The 27,129-nt window shown below is 43.6% G+C and overlaps 1 protein-coding gene across 8 annotated transcripts in view; it reads left to right on the forward strand.

Annotated features, from left to right (window-relative positions):
• Nucleotides 1–27,129, forward strand: part of fndc3a (fibronectin type III domain containing 3A) — a 43,515-nt gene that overhangs the window by 2,431 nt on the left and 13,955 nt on the right. For 4 of the 8 annotated variants that reach the window (XM_084558412.1, XM_084558414.1, XM_084558413.1 and 1 more), the window contains 13 exons: nucleotides 2,193–2,333; nucleotides 11,977–12,052; nucleotides 22,143–22,219; nucleotides 22,329–22,575; nucleotides 22,844–23,176; nucleotides 23,533–23,591; nucleotides 24,568–24,734; nucleotides 24,842–24,901; nucleotides 24,990–25,128; nucleotides 25,612–25,665; nucleotides 25,756–25,880; nucleotides 26,098–26,272; nucleotides 26,650–26,736. In XM_084558412.1, coding sequence (XP_084414538.1) covers nucleotides 2,223–2,333; nucleotides 11,977–12,052; nucleotides 22,143–22,219; nucleotides 22,329–22,575; nucleotides 22,844–23,176; nucleotides 23,533–23,591; nucleotides 24,568–24,734; nucleotides 24,842–24,901; nucleotides 24,990–25,128; nucleotides 25,612–25,665; nucleotides 25,756–25,880; nucleotides 26,098–26,272; nucleotides 26,650–26,736 — 1,710 coding nt within the window. In that variant the 5' untranslated portion in view covers nucleotides 2,193–2,222. Of the gene's footprint in view, nucleotides 1–2,189; nucleotides 2,334–11,976; nucleotides 12,053–21,250; nucleotides 21,437–22,142; nucleotides 22,220–22,328; nucleotides 22,576–22,843; nucleotides 23,177–23,532; nucleotides 23,592–24,567; nucleotides 24,735–24,841; nucleotides 24,902–24,989; nucleotides 25,129–25,611; nucleotides 25,666–25,755; nucleotides 25,881–26,097; nucleotides 26,273–26,649; nucleotides 26,737–27,129 lie in introns of those variants that run through there. The other 4 variants (XM_084558417.1, XM_084558415.1, XM_084558411.1 and 1 more) reach the window with 2 other exon arrangements.

The raw sequence follows: 27,129 nt of genomic DNA on the forward strand, positions 1-27,129 counted from the left end.
GAGTGTTGTGTTGCCGAATAATTTTAAACATTGATCTACTTAAATATTTAGAGAGCAATATGCCACTTGATTGCTGTTATTGATTCGGAGGCCTAAGGGGAACGGAGGGAGCCCGGCATTCATTTAGAGCCCGCTAGTAACACCGGACTAATTTCATGTCGGTCCTCGGCTCCAGCGATAATAGCTCCCTTCAAATCTAGTTCATTGACCATCGCACTGTGAACTGACTTTGTGGTTTAAGCTTAAGGAGGGGAGGGGCCAAAGCTAACAGATAAGCCAGATCACTGCGAGGTTTAGGGACGCATGCGCTAGAGTGTAATTAAGTTCAAGGACACATGTTGCATTTGTCTCACGGTCTCCTGTTGATTTTGACAGAATTCATATTTGCCTTTTTATAATTTATGTCCCCACAAGTGGCCAGCCCTCACTGTGGCCCTTTGACACTTATTACATTGCAGTCTTTTTCCTCTCATAGTGTTTGGCTTTACATGAGCTCATGTGTAATCCCACTTGTTTGATTATTGTTTGTTGATTACTAGAATTAATCAGACTTAATACTCCTCCACTGTTAGCTTTTGGATATCTGTGTTTGTTATGTGAAGGGCGGGAGAAGACACTGGACAACACTACGTGCTTGACTCTGCACTAGAGGAGGAAATGGTTGAGAAACAATTGTCTTCTCTTGATGAAAGGGTTTAACCATTTCCTTATGCAGTCATTTTAAATTAACATTTTCCCTTCTCAAATGCTCCATATTTGTGCTCGGCAAGTTATTGATACCCGTCAGCCGACAGCTGTCACGCATAATACGTTACTATGGGACGTTTTTAATAAAATTTTAATTATAGGATGTATTTTTTCCACCTAGGCACGTGTGGGTTGTGTACTGGTATGTCGTTTAGAAAATGTAGGGTATTTAACTTTTAGAGGAGGGAAGAGCTGAACAGAGGCATAATAGTGGAACACTTTTCAGTATCGCTTTGATTCATTGTTGAGAGTACAGAAACTTGGTTTGCATCAGATACCGAGAGAGCACGTTTTCTGATGTTGATTGATTAACCGCTTCTGCTCTGGTGGACCGCTTCAGGCAGGCTGTTTTTTTTTTTTTTTTTTTTTTTTTCTCGTCTTTTGGAATATACAAGTTTCATGCGAGGGGAGTATGCACCTTGTACAAAACAAGAGTAATCGACAAAACAGAGAATCACAACAGCACTAATTGTGGTCCCCAATTACTTTTACTAGCAGCATTTAACGAACTGCAGATGGCCATTTACCAGGCCTGTGTAGTTTAGATGGAACAGCTGGCGATAACCAGAAAATACCTTCCAGTACAGTCCAGTGTGTTACTGGCAGTGGAAAACAATGGATGCGTGCATCAAATTCCCATTCGGTGCAGTTCAGCTTGTTACTGTGTTTTTCATTGGCGGTTATTTACCGTGTGCCTGATTTCTTGTATATTAGACAAGGATACATCTTCAATTGAGTAGCGAGGTTTTACATAACCTATTGGTTTGCATTCGTGCACAACTCTATTTTTCTTTTTTTATTTAGCACCAGGACCTGATAACTTTCTGGAAAAAGCTCTGTTTAGTGTGTACACAAATATTTATGAGCCGGGGAGATCAACAGCAAGCGAGCTGTAATTGATGACTGTCAATCAATGGAGCAGTCATTTCCAAAATGACCACCAATGCACTGGACCACCCAGATTTTCAAATTCAAATACCTAAAAGACTGAAAAACATAATTAACACACGCGTTTGTCTCAGTTATTCATGTCTGCTGGTTCCACCGGCGTAAGTCTCTGAGGAGTGGAGCATATGAATCATACCAGTACTGGAGAAAATTGTCAGGTGTATGTACCACAGATCTTTTTGTCCAGTTCTTCTTAATATGTTGCTTTCATTTTACAGCCAGAAATATTTTGTTACACGTTCACTAACGTATTCAGAATAGTTGCAGCAAAAAAAAAAGCATAAAAATAACATAGTTTCCATGGTAATCACATCATAATTTCATCTCCATACATTCACCAAATGTCACACTCATAGTATACACTAAGAGGGAGGAGAAAGATTCCACATATTGATTAGCACGTGCTGAATGACTGTCAGTATTCAAGATGATGTCGCACAAACCGTTGTGGTTCTCTTTGTGCGTTTCCATTGATCCCTGTGTCTTTGTTGCAGCAGTACCTCTTCAGTGGTGTGAATGAGGGAGACATGGCAGACCGCACGCCACCTCTGGAGTCTGGCCAGCTTCTCAGCCCTGAACTCCCAATCCTGGCCTCACCACCACCCCCAGCCATGGTCAACGGGGAGGGCCCCCAGCAGGTACGCTCAAATCCTCCACTACTAGTCACACTTGCCTCACTGTTGTCTTTTATGTCTGAATTGACATTAAGCAACTTCCCTTTTTACACTTGAAAAGATTTATTTATTTTTTTTAAAGAAACGCTGTTTATGAATTATTTTGTTTGCCTAAAGTGTGCTGGGTTGTTTGACTCTGTGCGTTTAAGCCCGCCATGTGGAAAACAAAGTCGTAATTGCATGAGCTGTTTTGTTGTTCCCGACAGAAATATTTGTACTGTTGTATGAGTAACACTAGACTTGACTCTGGATAGGCTGCAGTATTGATGCCCTCATAATGCACTTCTTGCACGAACTTCATCAGTGAAATTGGGGAAGTCGTTGCTCGCGCACTTAAAGCACTTGATCACTTAGTGAAGTAGTTTCACTGACGGCTGTGTGGTGCACGGTTTGACCAGCGCAGCAGGGAAGCGCTAATGCGGTATTTGGCTGGATATATAGTCCAGCAGAGTTTTCTGTGGCGAGGGGGGACCTGAGTTGTCACTGTTTCAGCTGGTTTAATTATATATAATTATTTTTAATTATCTCGTGCCTTGAGTAATGGAATAAGCGAGATTACAATATTACAAACCATAGCTCTATTTTTAAGAATTCTTTCCCGCTGTTCTGTTGTTATAAATTGCCTTAAGCGTGTCTTCTGGATGCATTCAAATCTGCGAAACCTGCTGCGTTTGGGGCCTTGTTTCAGATGCTAAACAAAATATGTAGATAAAGCTCTTACTCAGCTGAGTATTGAAACAAGCCAGATGGATTTGCTGTCCTCACTTCAGTTGCTTCTGGAACTTATTTCATTTTCAGCAGGTGCTTGTTATTTATGAACCGTATCTGTCTTGGTTTTGATAGCCGTTTTGCCATATATGTACAAGACGTCCGTTGGTATCCCTCCGCCCCATCATCTCTTGTCAGTTATCAGAGTGAGACTGAATGGCCCTGACAAGCCTGGGTGATTTTTCTGTCATTTTGATGGCCACTAGTTTGATGTGCTTAAGTCTCCCTGACTTCCTGGGGCACAGCATGCAACTCACAGTGATATCTCCTCAGCCGTTTCCTCAGCGTTGGGTAGTTTGTCCCGATAAGACTTGCTAATATTAGCTCTGCCCTATTAAACATGGCTTTCCACCCTTCTCTGTCGATTTCCACAGTGGAAAAACCCTCACCTGAATCAGGCTTTGTTCTCCTAGAGATCAAATTTTGCTGCCTGTGTACGGCGGCGGGGGTGTTCTCATGGAATTCAGTTACCTTACCACCTCCTACAAAGGTTACCCGACTGCCTGAACATGTCCCATGTCACGGTTTACACAGTTTTTTAAAAAAAAATTTTTTTATGAGGACTAAAGGAATAAAATGCTACCGTTGCTTTCTGGCTTACATCATTACCACCCTGCTGCTCAGACCAATTTGAGACACCGCATGTTCATGATGGGTGAAATGTACTGAAATGTGAATAACAAGTATCTGTGCTTCTCAAACAACAACATGTTTTCGTATCCCTCTCAGGCATGTCAGCATCAAGGTACAGGGTGTACAATTGTATGCAAAAAAAAAACCAAAAAACGGTTCATTGCTGTCGAGCTTTAAGATTTAATATGCACGTTTGTCTGTTTAGCCAATGAATTAATTGACATCAGAATCCCCCACGTCTGCGTTGTTTTTAATGAATCACGTATGATATTAAAGTAAATATCTTTGGATTTAGGACAAAAGAAGATGAAACCTTGAAAAACGGCATGTATTTTTCACTATTTTCTGCCTCTTTGTTGACAAAATTATTATTTGTCGGATAAACAGAGAGAATTCACAGAATTTTTTTTCATGAATAAATGAGTTTTGAATAATGGGGGCTATAAACCACAATTATCAATTGCAAAATAGGAGAAAACTAATATAAAAGAATATTTTATTGAAAATAAAACAACCACGTTAACAATAGTGAAGACTGGGGAGCTATACTCCGGGAGATCTCTTGGGCAGCACCCGCTGTGGTTGTAATTCAGTGAAATTATGGCAGAAGAGATTGTGGTGCTTTGTGCCTGTGTGTATAATTTTCTACAATGCTACACGGGTGCATGTCCTTGCAAAGACAATTGCTTATAACTTTCTCAAGTAAGGAGTTGATTGTGATCTGCTTCTGCTAGCAGCAGGTTCACGTCAGGCTCAAATAGATACTTGCGGTGGCGTGATAAGTAACAGAACCCTCGGGTTTATTTCGTTCCGGTGGTGTTGGTTTGGTGTTTTTTAAGGGCAGCCTAGTGATGTGTCAGTCACACAAGCATGCAGAATAGATTCTTTGGAGCACAGCAGCTAGGTTTAATTTGTCCTACCTTGGTTTAGGTATCCGTATTGATTGATCTTTGGTTTTCGGGTAAGGCTGCCACGGCTTTGGCTCTTACGTCAATTTCCTCATACAAATCGATTCCTCTTTGCACGCCTATCTTCACAGTGTCTGTGAGTTTTATTGTATTAACCTTTTCATTGTATTAACCTTTAAGCTGTGTACATATGCTCAACAAAAACCCACGCTAAATAGCGCAAATAGCATTTGTTTGACGTAGACATTTCCAAGAACTGTTGACGTAGCTTAAGTGTGTTGTGTCTGAGGAGGTGTGTAAATATCATGACAGCTGCAGAGTGAGGAGCAGCAACCACTGGAGGGGTCTGGCCCCTGACAGAATGAGGCAGGACTGTGGTGACAGTGAAGACGATTCACTGCGATGGCTGACCCCTCTGTTTCTGACCTTTAGTTAGAGAAGCTGCAAGGACACTTCAGTCTTTGGTCTTGTTTTTTTTTTTTTTTCCTTCGTCCCAGTCCTGGCTTGGTATTAACGCTCTATTGGACCAATTATTCTGAGTCACAGAGGAAGCTGTTGTCTTGGGGTCATTACCTGAGATGATTCCTTTTAAGAGACTTTAGCTCCAGCATGAATCACTGCTTCCTTCCATTTTAGCTCCTCTTTGGTTTTTCCTGCTCATGCCGTTTGGTTTGGAGCTAAATTGGTAACGGATGAATCAGTCTGTTTCTGTCAATGTTTAAGCCTAGCTAATGGCTTATGTACTTAGCTGTTGGCTTTGCTGATGGATATGTATATTTTCTCCCATTTTGTTCATTGCTCTTTTTCATTAGGCCAGCCATTTAATGTCTTGCGTGTCCTTTGTGCTTGTATTTTAATGCTCCTCTGTTTTGATGGCTTTTAGGCTTGTGTTTGCAACCTGACAGATTGTAAGGGATTAGTATTGCTCCTTGGTAGAGACGTCTAGCTGTGCAGTTTTTGTATGAAACACTTTCAGGAACCATTCAACCTTTTATATAATTAGAATTTTGCCTAATACAAAAATGGAGAAAACGGTGAATGGAGAAGTATTAATATTGTTTTTCAGATGCCTTCGAAATTCAATTATATTCTAACGCATTTTTATTTTATTCAAACAATATTGTTGGTTTTCCATTTTTCAAAAATGACGCGAGATTTTAAGACCCTACTGTTTGCCCTGGTCTTGTGTAAAAGCACTCTGGATGAAATGGTAATTACACAAACTGAGCAGGGATCACACAGCCACACAACCGAGAGTGTGTGGTCTGCTTGTGATTGCGTGGGCTAACGTTACAGCGGCGTAGTGAGCCCTCGCTCCCAATTCAACTGCCTTTTATTCCTGGCCTTGCATCCTATAGCCAGATAAGGAGGACGGGGTCCTTGGACCTGTGTCCCCGACGAGTTGCCAGAGGGCTTGAGTTGTTGTAACAAATATGCAGCCCACTGCTCGTCTCCCGGTCAGCCACTGAATCATCTGTGAAGACGAGGGTGAGCCCACTGTTTGTCAGCTATTGTGAGGAGGTGGACAGTGTGTGACTCAGCAGTGTTTTGGACACTTTCTTCTAAGTGGGTAGGACAAGCCATGCCATTATTGCTGCGGCAATATTCAGCACAGACACACGTACGAGTGATGCACTAATATGGAAGTTTTGGCTCAAAAACCATTAGCTATACCCATAGAGTAAATAATACCAGACATCATTTCCCAAACTCCTGAATTAGTCGATGGTTTGGCCCTGTTTGGGGAGGTTGCAAACCCTTTTTCAATAAACTGGCTAAGAGACCTGCGGCGTCATTCATCCTCTCCACCGTCATCCACCCTCTGCTGCTGATGTGAAGAGACTCGCCGCTTGACTTCTGGCTGAGACAAGGAGGCACATGTTGATATCAGCATCGCTGCTTACGAGCTTTTAACTAATTTCAAGATGCGTAGCTAATCAAGTTTTACTGTTCTGCACTATCAGCTTGTTTTTATAATTCACTCTGTGTAAAATATACAGGCTGTGGATTAAGAGGGCCACAGTGAAGTTGACTGCAGGTAGAGTGGATGCAAACGTAGCACTTCTGCGAGTTTTTGTTCCACTTATCTAATGGGTGTTTAGTGAATTGCTTTCTCCCTTTCTGGTGGATGTAGTTGCAGTCTGGACTGTGAGCACTGTTGGCTTTGGCTCTCAACTAAGTCTCATCCTCTCCACCCTTATGCTAAGAGGCTGTGCTGCCTAACGGTTACAGAAACATTCACTGCAGTTGAAAATGCATTGATAGTTAACACCAGTGCAATCCCACAGTGAAGCATGGTGGTGGCAGCATCAATCATGAATGTGTTGCATCATATTATATTATATTATATTATATTGTTGAATTGTCCATTTGTGAGTCCTGTTAAAATGCCAAGACAAACATTTCACGCCTTTTATTTAATTAACTGCAACAGGGAAGCAGCAGAATTATTATTAGAGGTATAGACTGGCTATGTTTTGCTTTGTTGATAATATTTAAATTTTATTTTATTAATTGCTATTAGATTAGAGTATCTTTACTTATGTACAGAATACATTTAATGTGAAGCCCCATGAGTCAGTTCGGTGACTGTTTATGACTTCATAGAAATATGCTTAGACCTTAAGTGGAAACATGAAAACTAATTCATATAGTTAATAGGAAGCTTGTATGTGGAAATTTATATGTGACTCAGATCTTAGATAATACATGGATGCATATGATTGACTCTGTGCTCTGGTAACATTTTGTGGTTGCTCTGATAAATACATATGACAGATTATCTTCTTCTCTAGCTTAATGCTGCTAAGAAGATAATTATTTACAAGAGCATGCAACACATCTATGACAGATGTTTTCCCCCGTTCTGTTTCTATCCTGCTATCCCCTTACGCCACGTTTCCAGGGGATCCTGGAGAGTGGAGGATCATCAAATTGCTTTGAATCATCATTGCACACGCAAGTGTATGCCATCAGCTGCAGGGAGACTGTGTTAGTTCCTGGCTAGTTCCGACGCTGGCAGGATTTTCCCTGTGTCATTTAGCTCCTGTTTCCTTTCCACCCAGCTGCTATGTCACATCAACGCACAGTAAACAATTAAGAGGAACAAATAGTGAGAAACCCGAACTCTGAGTCACCAACGACTGAAAAACGTCAGAGCTAACAGCCACGGACGCACAGAGCAGGCCGTTCTCGTGGGTAATAAAACACAGCAGTGGCCACCTGTGTGACAGTGTGCGCAAACTCGTTCTCTTTGCATAGGACTCGTAGCTTGATGCAAATCTTTACAGTGCGGGGAATTGTCTAACCTTTGGACATGATGTTCTATAAACCTGTGCCAGTGTATCTGATTTTGATTGTTCCTGTTCTCTTAATACATGTATTTATTTTTTCCATCCAGTGTTCTGGAAAATAAAAGATCATCTCTGCCGTGAATGTGACCAGGAAACCATTGCACATTATGGTGCTTAGTCATCTGTGTGAAAAGTAACCTTTGCAGTATCCTCGCACATTTTCAGTCTGTCCACTTACAAATGAAGTCGTCACACAGTTGGCAGCTAGATATTTGGTGATACATCCAGTCAGCACAGGGGCTTGGGCTTGAGCTTGGATGTATTTTACAGTAGGACTATAAGTAAATGATTCCATCTGAGCTTCAGGGGGATGTTGGAGCTAAGTGTGTTATCTAAAGAGGAACTAGTTTTATCGAAGCAGTTATTAATCTTTTACCCTGTCATTTTTTTTTTCTATTCTGGAAAAGAATGAGTTTGTGCAATAAATAAGTTATGTCATTATAGATTACGAGGGAAGAAGATTAAAGCCAAAGTCTCTGGCTTTAAATAATAATAATAATAATCGAATAATTTGACAACCTGTCTGCTGTATAGCACAATATTATGGTGCATGTTTTTTTTAGTAGTGGAGAACTAATTATATCAATTTTATGATTCTGAGTCTGCTGAAAGTTATCTTTAATGTTTGCAGCTAAAGAAATAGAATTGCAGGAGTTGACGCCCCAATGCTTTTCTGTCTCCACTGTCAAATTAGCTAGCGTTTGTCTGTAATGTTTTGCCAAACAAAAAAAGAAAGAGACGTTAAAGTCTGCTTTGGTTAATTATGACGTGGTTTCAGACGTGCGTTGGTCTATAACTGCCAACGATTATCACCGGGTATCGCTACTGAATCGATTCAGTTCCAATTCACGAGATTCGTATTCAGTTCAAGCATTTCCGTTTTGAAACGATTTGCAGAGTTATGAAAGAAATGTTATCAATGGTTTTGGAGATTTGTGGTATTTTGCGATGCACCGTTTTTTTTTTTTTTTACATCTAGTTGGCACATGTTGTTTATGGTTTTGCTTTTCTCTGTCGTCATACTTTTTAAACCCAAACTGCTGCCGCACATCGGATTTCAGGCCCGACGGGGCTCTCAGAGCTACAGCTTCTGTCATGTTTTGGACCCCCCGTCACACGTGGACTGATCTCGTTGCGCGGATCTTGCGAGGTTTTCTAACTAGAGGATCCAAAACAATCCAAGGATTTTACGAACTGATATCGGAGCTTTCAAATGTAGATGGATTGGAATCTGAAAACTAATATAAACACAACTAATATAAACAAAAAAAGGAAATAATTCATAATTCTCAGGATAATAATACGATTATTGAAGGATCAGTGCAATATATAAACCCCTTATTTGTGTCTGTTTTGGATAAACTATATAGATTTCTTCTTCCAAAATTAATTTCTCTTCTCATTTCCCTGAAGTCATCTTGCTGCACAAGCCTGCAATACTTCATGATTACTTCTCGCAGCTATATTTGTATAATACCTTAAACCCAGATTTCTTTTTTTTCTTTTTTTTTTTACACAGTGAAACAAACAGCAGATTCTCATTTAGTGGAGGTTTTAGCTTTACTCCTTGCCAAGCGGCATCAGTGACGCAGAGTACCTGCTAACTTGACACACGCTGATCAAGTGATCAGCACTGTCGCTTTAAGGGACGATCCATTTAGAATAAATGAGGACAGATGTTACAGAAGCAGTGAGTACTTGCAAGCTGTGTTTATTTAGTCGCTGTTCAAATAATGCCTCTGTTTTGACTGTCAGTGCGCCGCTTTGTGATCTTTGAAGACGGCACAGGGGCTGCAGTTGTCACCGACGCTCGAGCTCCGCAATTGAACTCCCACCACCTCATCTCCTCTCACATTGATCGGAGTATTAGGAGAGGATGTATGGCATGTCGCTCTGTGAATGGGAGAGAGAGCCGGGGAGAGTATGAGGGGGAGGGAGCGAAGGGAGGGAGGGAGAGGGACTGTAGCGTAGTCGTATATGTCAGCCTCAGAAGCTGCGTGGGTCGCTCAGCTCCCTCACGCCATTGTTGTTGTTGTGAAAAAGACAGAACAAAGGACTCCCCATGCTATGGACCCCTTATACCTTTGCCGGCTCAGCTGTGCCATGATCACACCCTGATGGAATGCTATTGAAATGAATATTAAGGAGCACAGCAGGCGTTAACTGAGCTGGCACACACTCAGTGACAGAGGCAACAAGGAAACTGAATAACAAACTGAGGCATCATCCAAAGTCCTTCTCCTTTTTCGGTCCTGCTTTCCTGGGCTCGTCCGCCGCCTTTACCCGGAGAGCGGTCACCGCTGATAAGGTCTCAATCCCTTCTGTGAAGGTTTGGTGCGGACATCGCCGTGGCTTATTTGTTGAAGGGGTTGCTGTGGATACTGACGGTAGGGAGGCTGCACTGGAGCCAGAGGCAAGAGTGAACAAGCCGCCTGCTGCAGAGAGTGCCGCGATTGGAGCAGATGCGGCTGAGGCAGGCTAAGCAAACATGAGATTCACGGCACACTTTCTGTGAAGGCTGCATCCAGTGCAAGAGACCGAGCCCCCGACTGCTGCTGCTACTCCCCTCGCGTCTCGCCTCTTCCTGGACTTTGTGCAGGAGTTGATGGAAGTGGAGGATGTAAATGACCAGCCCGGCCAGATGTGTTGGCATCGCAGGTCATGTGATTTCTCATGAGGGCTGGGTGAAGCGGTGGAGGGTCTGGTAGACCCTGGAGCTTCTCTTCCTCTCTGTGACTGCGTGAATAGTGGCGCTTGAATGAGAAAAAGCAATGCGGGCAACAGTAAGTAGCAGTCAGATCTTTTGCAAGTAAAATATCCTTCCTTGTTATATTTTTATTTAAAATGCAGTGAGTGTCACAGTATTGATTTTAGCTGTATTTTTCTAATGTAAAATTGGAAAAAAAAAGGAGACATCGTCCTAGGAAGAGCGCCGTAGGGAGTGGACAACAAACACACACATGACTGCGAAGTGCCCAGACTTTGATTCAATTAGACCTCCCTTGCTCCTCCCACCTCCACCATCATCTACACTTACTGCTGACGCTGCTCGTGTGGGTTTGTAAGAACATATGAGAGTCTGTGTGCGGCAGTCAAAGGGCTCTTTCCTCTCCCAGCCGAGCACATGAATGGGAGCAGTGTCAGAGATGGAGGTGCTGATGATTTCAGTGATTGAGGAGAGCCATAGCCAGAGCCCTTTGCCAGAGGAGTGTAGGTTCTATGACAGCGACTTCCACAAGAGTGAGGTAACCAGCGCCCACACGCAGCGCCAGGCAACTAAAATCTAGTGGTTTACAAGGTGTACAGTTTATATTATGAGGTTTTGGAGTCTGTGAGGATAAGTTAAGAGAATAATTTGTTTCATATTGTCTTCGTTTTGCCAGTTGATTAAGTGGATTTTATTTTGCAGTTAAAGAAGGTTGGCATTGTCAGAAACGTTGTAATAATTTAGAAAAGTTGCCTTGAACGAAAGGGCACCTTTTCTTTCTTTCTTTTTTTTAAGAAGGTTTTTCTCTGTTCAGTCTGTGTGTTCAGTCTTTTGTAATGACAGGAGAGTGACTCATAGTAGATTACGTAGCCGACGTGTGCCAGAGGTTTAATGGTGAACAGAGCGATTTCCCCGTATGTTAAATGTAGGTACTGAGAGAAATGTTTAAATTCTTATTCCTTTATTTCATCTATATTGTGACTTCATTTAAAGCGGGTTGAAACAGCTGTCCCTAAATTTGTTTCTTTACCTTTTACCTTTACGCAAAATCTGTCGCTGCCTACAGGTTATTTATTTTTAAGTGGCCCAGTTTCTCAATTTTCTAATCCTTTACTGCGATTAGCTGTTCCGCTTGCAGACATTTTTATTTTTTATTTTTTTGCAGAAATAAACTGTTAATATTCGTACAATGCAAAATAAACCAAATGAACCGTGTTTGTTTGTTTTTTTCCCCACAGGTAATCCTGGTGCAGGTAAACCCAGGTGAGGCCTTCACTATTCGACGAGAGGATGGTCAGTTTCAGTGTATCACAGGTAAGAACCTACATGTTTTTACTTGTTTCATAATCCAAACCTGAAAGACTTTTGCAAAATGCATTTGGATGTATTTGGCTCAAGTTTAAAACTCTTAACGTTTCCATTGAAGCACACCGTAGGTTTTTATCCTTTATCCTTAATAATGAAAGGAATTAATACAGTGACATCTACTAAGTAATTTTAGAGTGCACCATTTGCTCAAAAGGCTTATTATTGAGGTTATATTGAAATTCTGCCCCCATCATGTATGTTAATGGGGTGGACAAATTTATGCCAGTTTTATTGGGTTACACTGAATCATACAGGTGTTCCTGGTAAAGAGGTTGGCGAGCACATGTAAGAGAAATGTGCATTTTTGCTCAGATTATCATAATCTCATTAACAGACCCAGATTTTAATTCATTTCTTTTTTTTTTTATTATTATTTATTTAAGTCAGTCACATTCACCTGGCTTGCCTTGAAAAGGGAAGATGGCAGCCAGGATGCAATGATGCATCTTTTTTAGAGATGATAGCAGGACGGTAGTCGTGCCGCACAGCTCTCAGCCTCCTCGCTGACATAATTGCATTTTATAGTCCAAGCCAATAAAGAGAATAGTAAAGCTGGTTATGCAAGAATTATTATTTTTTTGAATAAATGAGACTCTATCACTTAAAAAGCAGACAGTGATTCACAGATTCTCATTACACATGCTTAAAGTATAGGTTCACATTTTGTCCTCACATACCGTATGTCCTCATCTTGAAACATGTTTTGCCATTTGTAAAAATCCCTTCCTCACAGTCCTTCCCTCCGAGGTTTATTCTGAACCCAGTATCTGAAGTTAATATGATGCTTCAGCAGTCTGAGATAATTAAATCAACTGGGCGTCTTCCAGAGTTACTTCCAGAGAGTGAGTTTTCTACTTAAAAGTTGCTGTAAGTTTGGACGGTATCCACTTGATTTGTCAGACTTCATTCTACTTACTCTGAACTTTAGATGTAAGCTTTACTTAGATCGAGGATTGTAGACTTTGTCCCCCATTACTTGAATTACAAGTGCTTAAGGAACAGCTCTCTGCGAGGAATGACTGCAAGGAAGCAAAACCTGTTTCGGCGTTCACAGGGTCACATGATCGCTGTTTTTTAAGAGAGTTCAAAATGTGAATCTGTTCTTTTATGAGCATAGTAACCACACAAAAAAAAAGGAAAAAGAAAACGTATCTTCTCATTTAGACGTTCAGTTTTTAAATTAGTTTTCTTTTACGCAGCAACTCAGGTGTTGTGTGGATATGAATCCATCCACCTTTATATTTATTGACGCTTTTATTACACCGCTTGCCATATTACAGCATGTGTCTCTCATTTATTCTTTCTGCGCTGTCATACGCTCGTGGAAAAACAATATATATAAAAAAAATTCCCCCTCATTCGTGTATGCCGCGCTTGCTGTTTTTATTTGACAGGCGATAAAATGATCAGCCGGCTGATAATCTATCAAAATGCAAAATAAACATATAGCGTAATTACAGTGTTTAGCGGAGGAGATAGGGCAGAAAGGCGGTGTTTGAGGGGGAGATGTGTTACACGTTCTTATTTATCCCGATGGCAGTCATTTCCCATTCCACAATTGTCTGTGATTGTGCCGGCTTTGTGACAGCAACAATGGAGTCTAGCTCTAACGTGTTGCTGACAGCATGAATGGGAAGACTGCTGGAGTAGTTGTAGGAGGTAGAGTCGTGGGGCCGCAATCGTGACCGGGTATGATAAACCGTCGTTGCCTGGGAAAACATTGATCTCAGAATGATTTGCTTTGTTTATGGCTTGGTACACGGGACAATCCCGCCCCTGTATTGACATTTCTGTGAGCTCATGAGCTTTTTGTTTTTTTCCTCTCTTAAACCGTGGATGTGATTTAATAAAGAAAATAAAATATGTCAACATAATAAAGGTCCGCGAGTGAATAATCTTTGACACACTTTGTGACCACGGCTGAGGCAGACCCCTTTGACGTTTTAGCATGAATTTAATGACCTGTGCCTAAGCCAGCATTTACTACAAATCAGTGTTGGAAGACAGTGCTACGTCTGTAGCTTTTGTCTATATCTTGCGGCATATATGAATAACAATGAGAGGATGCGCCACAGACCTTCAGGTTTAGATAACAGAATAAAAAAAGGAGTCAGAGAAAGTGATGCTGCTCAGCTAGGAAGTCATCATACGGTTTGTTCACAGCAGGGCCTCTTCTCCCTACTCCTGTCTGACTGAGCTCCTACACCAGCCCCCCATTATGAGCTGAGTAAACCTTCCTAATAGGGAGCAAGCATACATAGTTTTTCCATCAGAGGAGAAACAAGGAGCTGAGAGGTGCCACATAGATCAGTGTGACTGCTACTAACTGGCCTGTCACAGGGTGCACTCATCTCTCTGTGACGTGAATAGAGGGATGACTCACCGCTTGCAGTGCAAGGAAGGAGGAAGAAGAGTGTGTGTTTGTTCCTGCGGGCATGCACGCATGTGTGCGTGGTTGGTTGATTGGTTTGGTTTATTGTTTGTTTACAACAACAGACGATCTTTGTTCACTTTAGTGTCTGTTGTGCATATGCGTGCCTCCGTCTTTGACCCCGGTGTGTGCCGACAGGACAGCATGACGCAGCCAAGGAAGCCAGTCTGGTTTGTGCACATATTTTTCAGGATTTCCTCTATCCCACATCAATTTGTGTATTCAATAGTGTATTTTTAGCGGCTGGATGTGCATAATTGCCACGTGTTAGGCCATGACAGCTTGCCTAATAGGAACAGACAATCTTGCAAAATGCAGTTTATAGAAGGCATTTGCCTTTTTGATATCTGCCTTGGAGGAGGGACCTTTAGCAAGGGAGGCTAATTAGAGTGTCCGTTTAGCATCCTTCTGCTCGCTATGCTCCTTGCCACGAGGAGAGCTTTGCATGCAAGTGGACATGCCCTCGTAGCTTGAGCCCAGACCTCCAGCGCTCCCTGGGTTGGCCTGTTTTTCATCATCGGCCACTCGATGCCAAATCTGAATGCTGCATCACTGCCATCTCCAGCCACCAGATGAGCTGGGTGACTGATGAGGCTAGTCAGCATCAGGACCATCGGGTTGATCAGATTCACTTCCTTATCTGACTTAGCCTGCTGGTGATTCACCATCACTTTGGATGATTCAGAGTCTGGATGATAGCATAAAGCACCATCCACTTCCACTGGGCTTATTGAGCCTGATAGAGATGTGCCGTCTCCATAAAAGTCAAGACAGCGATTCTGGCATCTTGACAGGAAGCTAAAAAGAGACCGTGTGCATATTTTCATGCATACGCCAGGCTCCCTCTGCAGCCACGTTGTCAGTTTGGTTGGTAGGTGCCTCTGCCTACTCATCCCTTATCTCTCATGCCGTAGCTGTGAAACGCCTCATCTCATCCCTGATGGTGCTGCAGGTGTGTTAGTCTTTCTAGTATCAGGGGGAGTCGGGGCTGTCATGTCCTCTGAGCCTAAAACCGAACAGCCAGGACGCGCACTGTTGAACATCTGACGCTTTGAGGTGAAGGAGTACCTATGCCGCCAGAGCAGTATAGTTTGCCTTCAGAGAATTTCCTCCAGAATTTACTTTTAGAAAGCTCTGCAGTAGACGTTTTCTTTTGTCATTTGTCTGTTCAAGATTATTTTGAGTTTTCAGGGACGGAGTGAAATCAGTCCAAGCCGCATCAGTAGCTTAAATTGCTGGAGGCTGTTGAGGCCGATCTATCCTCAAATAACACACATTTTCAAACAGTCTCTATTGGTGTTGTTGGTGTTGGTGTAGCAGTGCACTGGGTTGTGTACACGTAAAGCGCCTCAAATAGTAGTTTTAACAAATGGGGGAAAAAAAGCAGAGAAGTTCAAATAAAGTTTAGACTCTCACCTCTGAACAGCAGGCCAATTAAAGCGTGAAGTGGGCGTGAATGTCAGAACGTCGGTGTTGTTGGAAAAAATGGTCAGACACGGTGTGACATCAGACGTTCGTGGGAGCCGGGGGGCGTTACAAAGCTATTTGACCTTATGACGAGCAGCTAAAAAATAGTCTTTACTTACATTTAGGATCCGTCTCTACCTTAACTAACACCTAGATTAACAGGATGTGTTTTTGTTACGGCAATCCTTAAATAATTATCTGATCTGAAAACAACAAGTATGTTATCAAGAGGAGACATTTTGGAGGATTTCCAGCTAAAGGAATGGCAAATTACTAACTTTATCCTTTGCTCGTCTCAAGACTTTAATTCCTAATCATTCTTTACAAACAGCTGGCCTGCACTGGAGCTCTCAAGGCGCAGGTATCACGTTTCCATCGGCTTGTTAACCGACAAACTGCACGGGCTCGCGTTCAAGATCAAAACCCGTGCGCACCACCGTCGTGGCGTGTCAGGATGCCTCCTCACCCGCAGCACGCTCTCCCGAAACCCAAACTCGTCGCATATGGTTCTCATAATTGTGGACTGCAAACATCAGACACATTAGCGCTTTATTTTTATCCTCGTCACCTCCCCCACCCAACTCCAAGGACATGTAAACATGTGCGTGCAGACGGTTCATTCACAGCTTCTGCAGCGAGTACCTCTAAGAGTGACTGAGCTCGTGAGTCATTCTCCCATTGCTGCAATGATACCAAGGGAGAGGGAGAAAGGGTAAGGAGGATAGAAAATGATAAGGGGAGGGGGTGTTCAAAATAACCTCGGGTTTTTCTTCTAAGTTTAGCCAAAGGTCAGATCTGGGATATTAGTTAATTTAATGGTGGTTTTAGAGTGAATTTTCTGTCAAATAATTTTTTTTTTTTTTAAACATCCAGCTCCTATAATCACGCCCCTGCTCTGGTTAAAGCAGCACCAGCATGTGATAAGCACAAGCATGAAGGTTACTTCCCCTCCTGTAAACGTCATTCATACCGGCGGGGGATGCACAAACCACGTGCGTGCCGTGACACATTAGGAATTCAGACAAAGTTTACGAACACCTAAGAAAAATGGCCGTTCTTATTAAATTCTCCCGTTGTTTACCGTACAGCTCCCTCCCTTAGGCTGTGGTTTGCACACAGATCAACACAGAAAGCAGTTTCCTCTCATTCGCTTCTCCTCCTCCTCCTCCTCCTCCTCCTCCTCCTCCTCCTCCTCCTCCTCCTCCTCTTCTGTCTGGCTGGATTGGTCGCAGTTGGATGCAAACAGGCATGTTTTGGAGAAGCAGCCTGGCCGAGGACGAGTGCACACATGCGTGGCTTCTTAATCTGCTAATAGAAAATAACGCTTATTGTTGATTAGAACTGATGGATCCTTCCCGCAAGAAATCGGTGCCATATCATGCACAAGCATATTCCACAGTGCGATCTCTGAATACTACTTTTCTGTTTTTATTTACAGTTAAGCATCTTTCCATTGCTGCTTGGCTGTAATTATTACCTAGTGCCAGTCTGCTTGCATCCAGACCCCTCTATGTCTCCTCTTTATTTGTCATTGGAGACTATTTATTAGCTCTAATTAATAATCAAGCCCACGCCGTCCTTATAGGCACACAGTTCATGGTGTTGCCACTGAAAGCACATTGAGAGCTCTCACATGAAACTGCCGTCTCTCGGTGTCACTATTCCCCCCTCCGTTGCGTGTGCTTTCCTTTATTTTTACACCCCTCTCTTAACCCAGGCGGCCTCTCTTTCCGGCTTATCTCCTCTGCTTCTTTTTGCTCTCCAAATTAAATCAAGGGTTCATGTGCACACCTGATTAATCCTGACAGTTTGCTTGGATCGTTGCCTTTTTTATTTTTTTTTTATTTTAACGTCTGCCAAGTTTCCTCCGTTTGCACCAGGCCTCAGAAGGCCTGTGTGAAGTCCCGCTTGAGAGTGTTTGTCATGATCTCTAGTCATTTTCTCAGAGGAAGCAGGTGGGTGCTCAGAAAGGGCCTCGTAACCGTAGCACATCTGTGCCCTGCATGTACGTGAACACGTGTGTCTGGCCTTCGATAAGACCGTCCCTGGGGTTGTTCTTTTTTTTTTTTTTTCCTCTCTGGAGGAGGACTGATGTTTTTCCCGTGGCTGCTTCGTCTAAAAGGCTGGCACTCCACGGCCACGTCAGCACAACCAATGCTCCGTTTGACTCAAGGGGAGGGGAGGAGGGGGAGGGGGATGTGGCCTTTTTTTTTTTTTTTTTTTTATCTGATCTCTCTCAGCACTCGTGCGTCATTTTGATGTAAAAGAGTGGGTGTTTTTTTTGTTTTTTTTTCTTTCCCCCCATTCTCCACCCTACCTCTCTTTCTCTTTCTCTTTCTCTCTCTCAGTAGTGTAAGGGCCTCTCACCTTGTACGTTTCTCTCCAAGTCGCTTCACACAAAGCCTTTTTCATTCTCTCAACATATAGGATGCTGATGTGATTCATCAGATTTCCTGTTGTTAGTCAGCATCCGCGGCGCTAACTAGGATTGCCTTAATCAGTCATTAGGCACAGCCGAGCTCCGCGCGGCATGAACCCAACACAATTTGTCTTCAAAAGTGAGTCGAGTTACCACCGCACTCTTTGAACTCCCCCTCAAATTGTATTGTAATCTGAAATCAATGATGGTTGAGCTCTCCCATGCTCTCTGAATTGAGGGTTTTTTTGTCTGCACCTTGTGCTCTCGAGAAATGAAATGACTCACTTCCTATTTACCCTTTTGATTTCGGTATGGGAGGCCTACCTGCTGTCCGGCGTATCAGAGTTTATTAGCAGGTAACAGGTGCGGTGCAGTATCATGAGTCTATATAATTACAGCGTGCAGTGCTGCTGCTGTTCATCCGTAGTCATGGTGTGCTCACAGCTGGGACAGTTAGATAAGTTCACGGTGCACAACATTAAAATGTATAATGCCAGACAGCAGATGTGTGTATGATGAAGACCTGCTATGCAACGTCTGCAGGAGTTAGACGACGGCAACATGCAATATGCAGTCGTTTTTAAAGTCAAGCGTCTGTGACAATTAAAAGGCGACGGAGCGTTTGTCACACGAGATCAAAGCAAAAAAACTGCTCTATATTCATATGCGAGGATGAGAACTTAAATACATGAACTGCGTCCAGCGTGCATTTATTATTACTAATTCTGTAACTGAATCAAATAATGATAATTATGTATAACATGGAGTCTAAATTGCAGCCTTTGTGTTCTCGCTAATTGCATTGTTTCAAAATTGCAAATTCGGTTTGAAAACGATTAACTGTTCAGCCCCAGGTTGTTGCCCTGCTCCTCTTCATTAACAGATACTCTACGTACACCGATCAGCCACAACATTATGACCACTGACAGGAGAAGTAGATGACATTGACCATCTTGTGACAGTTCAGTGTTCTGCTGGGAAACGTTTGCACCTGGCATTCATGTGGATGTTACTTAGACATGTAGCACCCACCTAGACCAGACCAGGCACCCCCACCCCATAGCAATGACACTCCTTGATGGCAGCAGCCATCCCCAGCAGGATGCAGCCTGACACAGGCACACAAAAACAGTTTAGGAACAACTAAAAAAAAAAACTGCACCCTGAACTCACTAGATCCCAGACTGATCTACTGTCTGTGGGATGATCCACAGAGACCCCTCCCCTCAACCCATAGGATCCACAGGTCCCCCACTAACAACATCCTGTTGCCAGATACCACAGGACACCCTCAGAAGGCCCATGTCCATTCTCTCATGAGTCACAACTGTTTTGGAGGCACAAGGGAGACCTACACAATATTAAGAAGGTGGTCATAATGTTATGCCTGATCGGTTGTACTCTACATACACTGATAAACCTATAAATTATATTAAATAATTTGCCTGATACTCCCTGTTTTTATCCCTCTTTTTTTTTTTTGGCCTTTTTTTAAAATATCATTGAATTTATTTCCATTTTTGATAGCAATCCCAGATCACCTAAGCCTCACACAGCTTTTGACCTCCTACCTGAGAGAGAGAGAGAAAGAGAGAGAGAGCGAGAGAGCCATGAATAGTTTTGACTTAAACAGTACAGATTGACCCAGCTGCGTCTGTCTGAATGGCTGAGGTGTAGTGACGCGCTGAACATCCCTGACGCCATTTGAATCTGCATGAATAAATCATCCACCAGTCACCCACCGGAACAAATCTTTCTTTTCTCAGATTTAGAGATCACACATTACCATTATTACTAAGTGGGATGCACACTCGCTTGCCAGTTCATTAGGTACACTAGTGAAAATGAATGCACGCTAATAATCCTGCTGTCCTGCACTGCATCTCGTCTTCATGAAGGTTGTGATGTTCAGCGTTTGTTCAAAACAACCGAGAGAGCTGTTGATTCACCTGTGTTTTCATTTTGGAGCCTGTGGTCTACTAGTGCGTTATACCGACACGTTTCTGTTATTTTGACAACCCCATTTTAGTAGGGGCTCAGAAACAGGGAGTTGAATTGCCTCATTTCTTATGCTGTTTTAACAAAAACTGAACATTAACACATGATGGGGGACCTAGTGCAGGACTGTTATATTACAGCGTACCTAATGATCTGGCAATAAACATTATTCTGAATTAGGTTTTGAATAAAGAAACATTTATTAACCCTCAGGTACGTCCACATAAGCCTGACCAGAGTAATCTCTTTGATTCCTAATTTGTTCCTGATGAAAATTCACATTTTAAAGACTGTAATCGGCTAACGTTTTCCTCATTAAGTTTATAGGCCGTTGTGTCACACACCAGCAACCCATCCGCTATTAATCAGAATATTAGTTTTTACGACCGGGCCGGCCGGACCGTGCCCGCCGATATAACTGCAGCCCCTGCACCGCTCGTGTGTTGCATCCCTGCTTTAATCACAAGACTAACTCGCTAAATTGCCTCGCAAACACGACCTGCCTCTGTATTGAGCTGTTGAGTACAGCAGTGAACTCTGGACCTGAGTCATTCTGTGTCGAGGTGTACGCTCGGAGTTTAGTTGATTACACACAGCCAAAGCTACTGCAGGCTAACATAACAGACTTAAAATAAATCCTGCCTTCCTGAGTGTTTGTTTAATGTATTTGGGAGGTTGGAGGGCGGTGTTTCAAGAGTTGTGTTTCTAACATTTAGTCTACCCTGCGTATAAATGGTGTTGGCGGCATAGTAGAAACACCCTAGCGCCACAAAATTCAACCTCCAAAGTGTTTCCTCTTTAAAATCGTTTCAACCGAGAGCTGGAAGCTGCGTATCAGGGCCTTAGGGGTGGTGCTAGGTGTGAGTGGGAGTGTGTGAGGTTTCAATCTATCATTACACCGGCCAGCCTCTGTAGTCGCTGCGACATTATGGCGGCTCACTTAGAAGTGCTTTCCGTCCTCGCACCACTTTTGACAAAATGAAGGGAAACGCTTCCTCGAGCAGTTCCCAAAGAGGTCAGTGTCGTGAATCCTTTTGCTCTCCCGCATGTCGCGTGGCGTTGGTGGGTTTCTGTCTCAGCACCGTAAGAGGAGAAATGTGCAAACTTGGCTCGGAGGTCGCTCTCCCTTCGTTTTCTCTCTCCGGGGCTTTCTGCTGAGCTGTCACTTCTCTGAGCTGAGCTAAGCCGTTGAACTGGCCTCTACAACAGAGCAGGAAACTTTGTTGTTTCTCAGCACTTTTGTAAAGAGGTTCTTCTTGAATTTGCCAGTATTTTCAAAAGTGCATTTCTGTCTTTTCTCACTCGTGTATATTATTAAATATAAAATACCCACTGATAACGCAGCTGGTTCAGAGGAGATTGGCTTTAGTTAAATTATGCCATAAAGTTGCGAAGCGTGACTTTTTATGGCGCAATAGCAATAACGAAAGCAAAGTATACTCACTGAAACCAGCCTCATCGATCGGGTTTAAGATCCTGTTTGATTTGAGGATTCTGGGTCAGTTCTGGCTCCATTCATCAACTACTGTGTGATGTTTTGACGTGTTCTATATTTACTGCCTCTCTGGTTTGTGATTCCACCTCGCCGTTGGTCTCAGGCCAAAGCTTGAATGAAATTTCAGCCCTCTGTGTAAAACCCTAATACTCTGACTTTTACTGCAGATGAAACAGCTGCTTTTCCTGAGGGGGAAGTGTTTGATCTCATTGCTTTCTCTGCACAGGTCCTGCTCAGGTTCCCATGATGTCTCCAAATGGTTCAGTGCCTCCAATCTATGTGCCTCCTGGATACGTTTCACAGGTATTTATTCTGTACTATTTCCAGTCCGGTGTTTCTGATTGGCATCTTATTGAACTCGGGGCAGCTCCGATAACCGCTTCCCCTTCGCTCTCTGTTTGTTTCCTCTCAGATCATAGAAGAGAACGGAGTACGGCGGGTTCTGGTTTTACCTCAGCAACCAGAGTTCCACCCAGGGGGGCACTCCCCTCTCCACCATCCTCCACCTCCACCCCATGCCCACCTGCCTACCTTTATCCCACACCCTGCCATGATGCCCCATCCGCCTCACATGTACACAAGCATGGCAGGCGGAGTGGGCGACATGGCTTCTCAGTACATCTCTCAGTACCATCCAGCTCACATGTACACGGAGCAGGGTGAGTCGGAGCCAGCAGCGTCTGGCCTTTATTGTTATACTGAAACGCTATTTGTTTGTTCTCAGCGCTTTATTTACACGGCCTGGTTATACAATCCAAGCCTGAGTCAAACTGTTTAGTCTTTGAGTGTCTTAAACTTAGAGGGAGTTACCTCAACACACTGCACTGTGTATTTGTGTGTCCTTCTCATAATAACCTGTTAGTTTGCCTTTCTCCAACCTGCGTCTCTGGCAAACCCACAAACATTGCCTTTTTTGTCCTCCTTCAGTCTCTCCAGATTCTCACTCCCAACACGGACGCCCGCCGTTTGCTCACAGAGACGACAGAACTAACAAAACGCACGAGCGTCTGCAGAAGAAGCTGAAGGAGCGTCAGGGTGGCGGCGGCGGCGGTGGCGGTGGAGGCGGAGGAGGAGGAGGAGGGGGAGGGGGAGGGGGAGGGCAAGTGAAGGACAGCCCTCCCTCGTCGCCGCAGAAGACCTGCAGCAGCCCCCAAACGGTGGACATCCATAACGGCGTCGGAGGGAAGGGGCTGGAGGCGGAGCAGCTCAGGCACGGCCCCGACAAGCAGACGGGAAAGGGGAAAAACGGAGAGTCAGGAGGTAAGGAGGTTAAAGGTTAGAGGTTTGTTAAGGTTCACAGTTGGGACAATTAATAACGGATTTTTAATGTGCCCCGTGGTGACACCAATTAATTACTGTCAGTTTTAAAGCTGGAGGAAAAAAATATTTCACCATGAGACCTCATGAAGAGTTTAGATATTGTCTAGCGTGCTAAAGGAGGTTATACAATCATTGTTATTGTGTCTACAGATGTGACTAAATCATTAAAGTGCACACACATTCAAACAAACACAATGCATGTTGGAGCAAAGCCGGTACGCTATTTTTCTCCACTTCATGAAGCCTGCGGTGTTTTCTATCTGTAATTACCTGTTTCTTTTTTTTCCTCTCCTCAGAGCTGGACAAGGAGGCTAAGGCCCTGCTGGCGCTGTTGAGTACCATCAGCAAACCAGTGGTTGGTGTCTTATTCTTTTTCTTCTTTATCCAATTAATACATAATACGCATGACTTTTTTTTTTTTTTTTTGTAACGCTGTGTGCACAAAAACTTGTAATGATGCTGCCGTGGTGCATCATTAAACATTCTGTTAACATCCATGATGTATCCTTGCTAATGGACTCAGACCTGCTGACTGGCATCCACGTGCCAACAAGCATCCACGCTAGCAGTTACTAAAAGGTTTCGCTTTGAAGGGAGCGCTGATGATTTTTAACTAAATAATCGCTTTCCTCTCGCGGCCTCCTGGTGCAGCGCTTTACGGCTCATAGAAAGACATTTATTTTGCGAGGACGTACTCAGACAGAAACACATATATGCAGAAAGTCTCGAAGCGCCGTGTTGCAGCGTTGTAAACAAAGAGGAGATTCGCCGGTAGATGGGTGCCAGTAGAACTAGAAATAGACTGGTAATATTAGATTTGTCATACACTGTCTCCAAGGCATGGACTCCTTAGAAACGCAGCAAAATAAGTTTATTATATAGATAAAGTTAAGACAATGCAGGGAAAGTTCAGTGTTATATAGATGTTTTCCATTGCTGCCGTCGCATTCGTTTGTGAAGGGACTGAGAATGAAACCGTAAAGTAAGGGACTGCTGTGGGGCCCCCGAGCCTGAGTGGAGGAGGTACAGACTTGACCCGATGGAGTTCTTCCACATATGAATCCCCTCCTGCAGCGTCGCGCCGGCTATTTTTAAACCTGCTCCAAACAGAATGAAAAATCTCAGAGGTTGCTCGGCACATCTCTGCCAAATGCTGAAAAAGTTTTTCCCCAGTGCACCATCAGCTTTCATATTTTGGATTCCTCTAGCAAGCAATGTGACAGAGTTTTGAAAGATGCTGGCAAAAGAAAGTTTGTAATATTTTCTTGGGACTTTTTTGGACTATTTAGAATTTTGACATGTTGAAATTTTGCTTTTGTCTGTGAAATTAGGTGTCGGACATCCAGGCCAGAGGAGCAGTAGTGAGCTGGAGTGCGCCCGCCAGGCCAGAGAGTGAGAATGGCAGCGTGGAGGATGACTGCAGCCCCCCTGAGGCCCTCAGTTTTGAGGTCTCCGTCTCAATTGGCGGCAAAGATGGAAAATACCAGAGCATGTACTGGTGAGCACAAGCAGCGGGATGAGACGATGAGGCTCAGAGCTAAGTGGTAGTACGAGATTTTCCATCGACGGTTATCTGAAAAGTTTCCTTGTTTCCCTTTGATGCAGCGGAGAAGAACTAAGTGCAACTTTAGAAGACCTTCGACCAGCAACAGACTATCATGTCAGGTTGGTGTAACCCTCCTCCCGCTTCGATTCTTAACCGCACTGTCAATGCTCAGAGGAGTGTTGTGTAAACACCTTGTTTTTCCCTCAGGGTCCAGGCGATGTGTAACTGTTTACAGGGAAGCCCATCAGAGGCAGTGAGCTTCACCACTTTAAGCTGTGAGCCAGATCCTCCCAATCCCCCCAGGAAGGCCAGCGGGACCAAGAACACACTTGTGCTCCAGTGGAAGGTAAATAACAAGTTGTATGATTGATGGAGTTGGGATTTAAAACAGGACAGAACCAGAATTTATTAAAAATGTGAGACATATCAGATATTAATCAAACATTTGGACCATTTATCCTCTTAAAGGAGGACAATAGGGCAGATAACTGAAAGGTCACCCGGTTAAAAACCCCTGTACTCTGCCAGTTGAGCAAAACAGTACAGGAACAAACATGCTCCATCAGCATTGTATGCATTTTATTTGTTATGACTAATGCTGAAGATTGCGTCTCTGTAATTGACAGCACTTACGAAAAATGTATTGCACCAGGTTTCAAATGAGGGATCGAAAAATATTTACCTACAAGTTTGGTCGGATTTCATTCTGTGTGCACAAATTTAGAAAATCAAAACACACCTGGACATTGGTGTATCTATTAGTAGTATCTGTATGTTATATATTTAGCTGCCTCAGGTATAAATAACTAAATGTCTGCTTCATCTCCAGGCCCCATGTGACAACGGCTCCAAAATTCAAAACTACATTCTTCAGTGGGATGAGGTAATTTTTATTTTTTTTATTAATCATGAAACTAGAGTGACGTTTTCTGAATATATATCGTTCCTTATTCTTTAACACTTCCCTTTTTAGGGGAAGGGCACTGGCACGTATGAGCAGTGCTACTATGGATCTCAGAAGCAGTACCGCGTGACCAAACTTTCCCCAGCTTCCAGATACTCCTTCCGCCTCGCAGCCAAAAATGACATGGGCGTAAGGTAGGCGTGGCTAGATTACTTCCCGGATGGCGCCCTCTATGTTGTCCATATTTATGTTTCTTCCATTCACTGTCCCCTCGTCTGTTTGTGCATGTGAGTGTCTCACTCTTGTCTCTCCTGTCTCTTTCTCCCATTCTCTCCCATCCTCTGTCTCTCTCTTTTCTCTCTCTCTCTCTCTCTCTCTCTCTCTCTCTCTCTCTCTCTCTGCCCTCCCCAGCGAGTTCAGTGAAGTGGTGGACCTGTTCACCTCATGCAGTGTGCCATTGCCACCCTTCCCTCCAGAGCTGGAGAAGGCGGGTGTGACCTGGCTGTGTCTGAAGTGGCAGAGGCCCTCTAGCTCTCCAAAGGAGGATGACATCTACTATGTTTTGGAGATGGAGGAGGAAGGCTCGGTATGTCTCTCACCATCGCAAACTAATTTGAGATTGAAACGCATAAATGAGACGCCACTATGGCTGAAAATGACCTTTTGTAGCTATTTAGTGTGTCTGTGAATTCAGTTATTTATTTCAACCCAGCCAAAATGCAAAAAAAAGAATACTTTTTCTCTAAAAGCATTAGTAGCTACTGTCACCTCTTCCTACATCATCTCAACAGGTAGCTGCAGACGCGTTGCCTGCCAGAGAGCACAAAAAAAATAGAGTTCCCTTATCCCCTGCAGCTGTTTCTTCCGCAGACCACTTTGTTTTCTGTGCCACGATGCTTGTCTTGTAAGCCATTGCTCACCTGGTTGTTTTCCTTCTCCCTTCATCATTTGTCTTTATCCCAGGGATATGGCTTCCAGCCGAGCTATGACGGTGACGAACTCTCTTGCACCGTTAAGAATCTCCACAGGAGCACCAAGTACAAGTTTAGGGTAAGGAAAACGATGTATGCAGTCAGAACCGGTGGTCCACAAGTTTAATTGAGGCTGCGTGTGCATGCGCGGAAGCAGGGGCAGGCTTCAGGGAGGGAAAGAGGGGAGGGCTGCCGAGTCCCACGTTGGCTCTATGACTCATCCGTTTAAAGGATTCTGCCAGAAGAGCGGTGGGCAACTGACGGCTTCAGCAGGAGGACTCCACTGTTGATCACAAGCAGGGTCTCAGTGAGGAGCTAGTCGAGCAAAGCGTTTGAGCCGCGGTGGCCTTTCTGGCTGGCTGTAATGTGGCAGAGTATAGGGCCAGATGTCTTCATGACACTGTACCCTCTCACCCTCTTGTTCTCTTCTGAGTCGTTGCTCTTCCGCTGCCTGTTTACTAAACAGCTCTGG

This window comes from Chelon labrosus (assembly GCF_963514085.1).
Source record: "Chelon labrosus genome assembly, chromosome: 13".
In the NCBI taxonomy this organism is placed as follows: domain Eukaryota; kingdom Metazoa; phylum Chordata; class Actinopteri; order Mugiliformes; family Mugilidae; genus Chelon; species Chelon labrosus.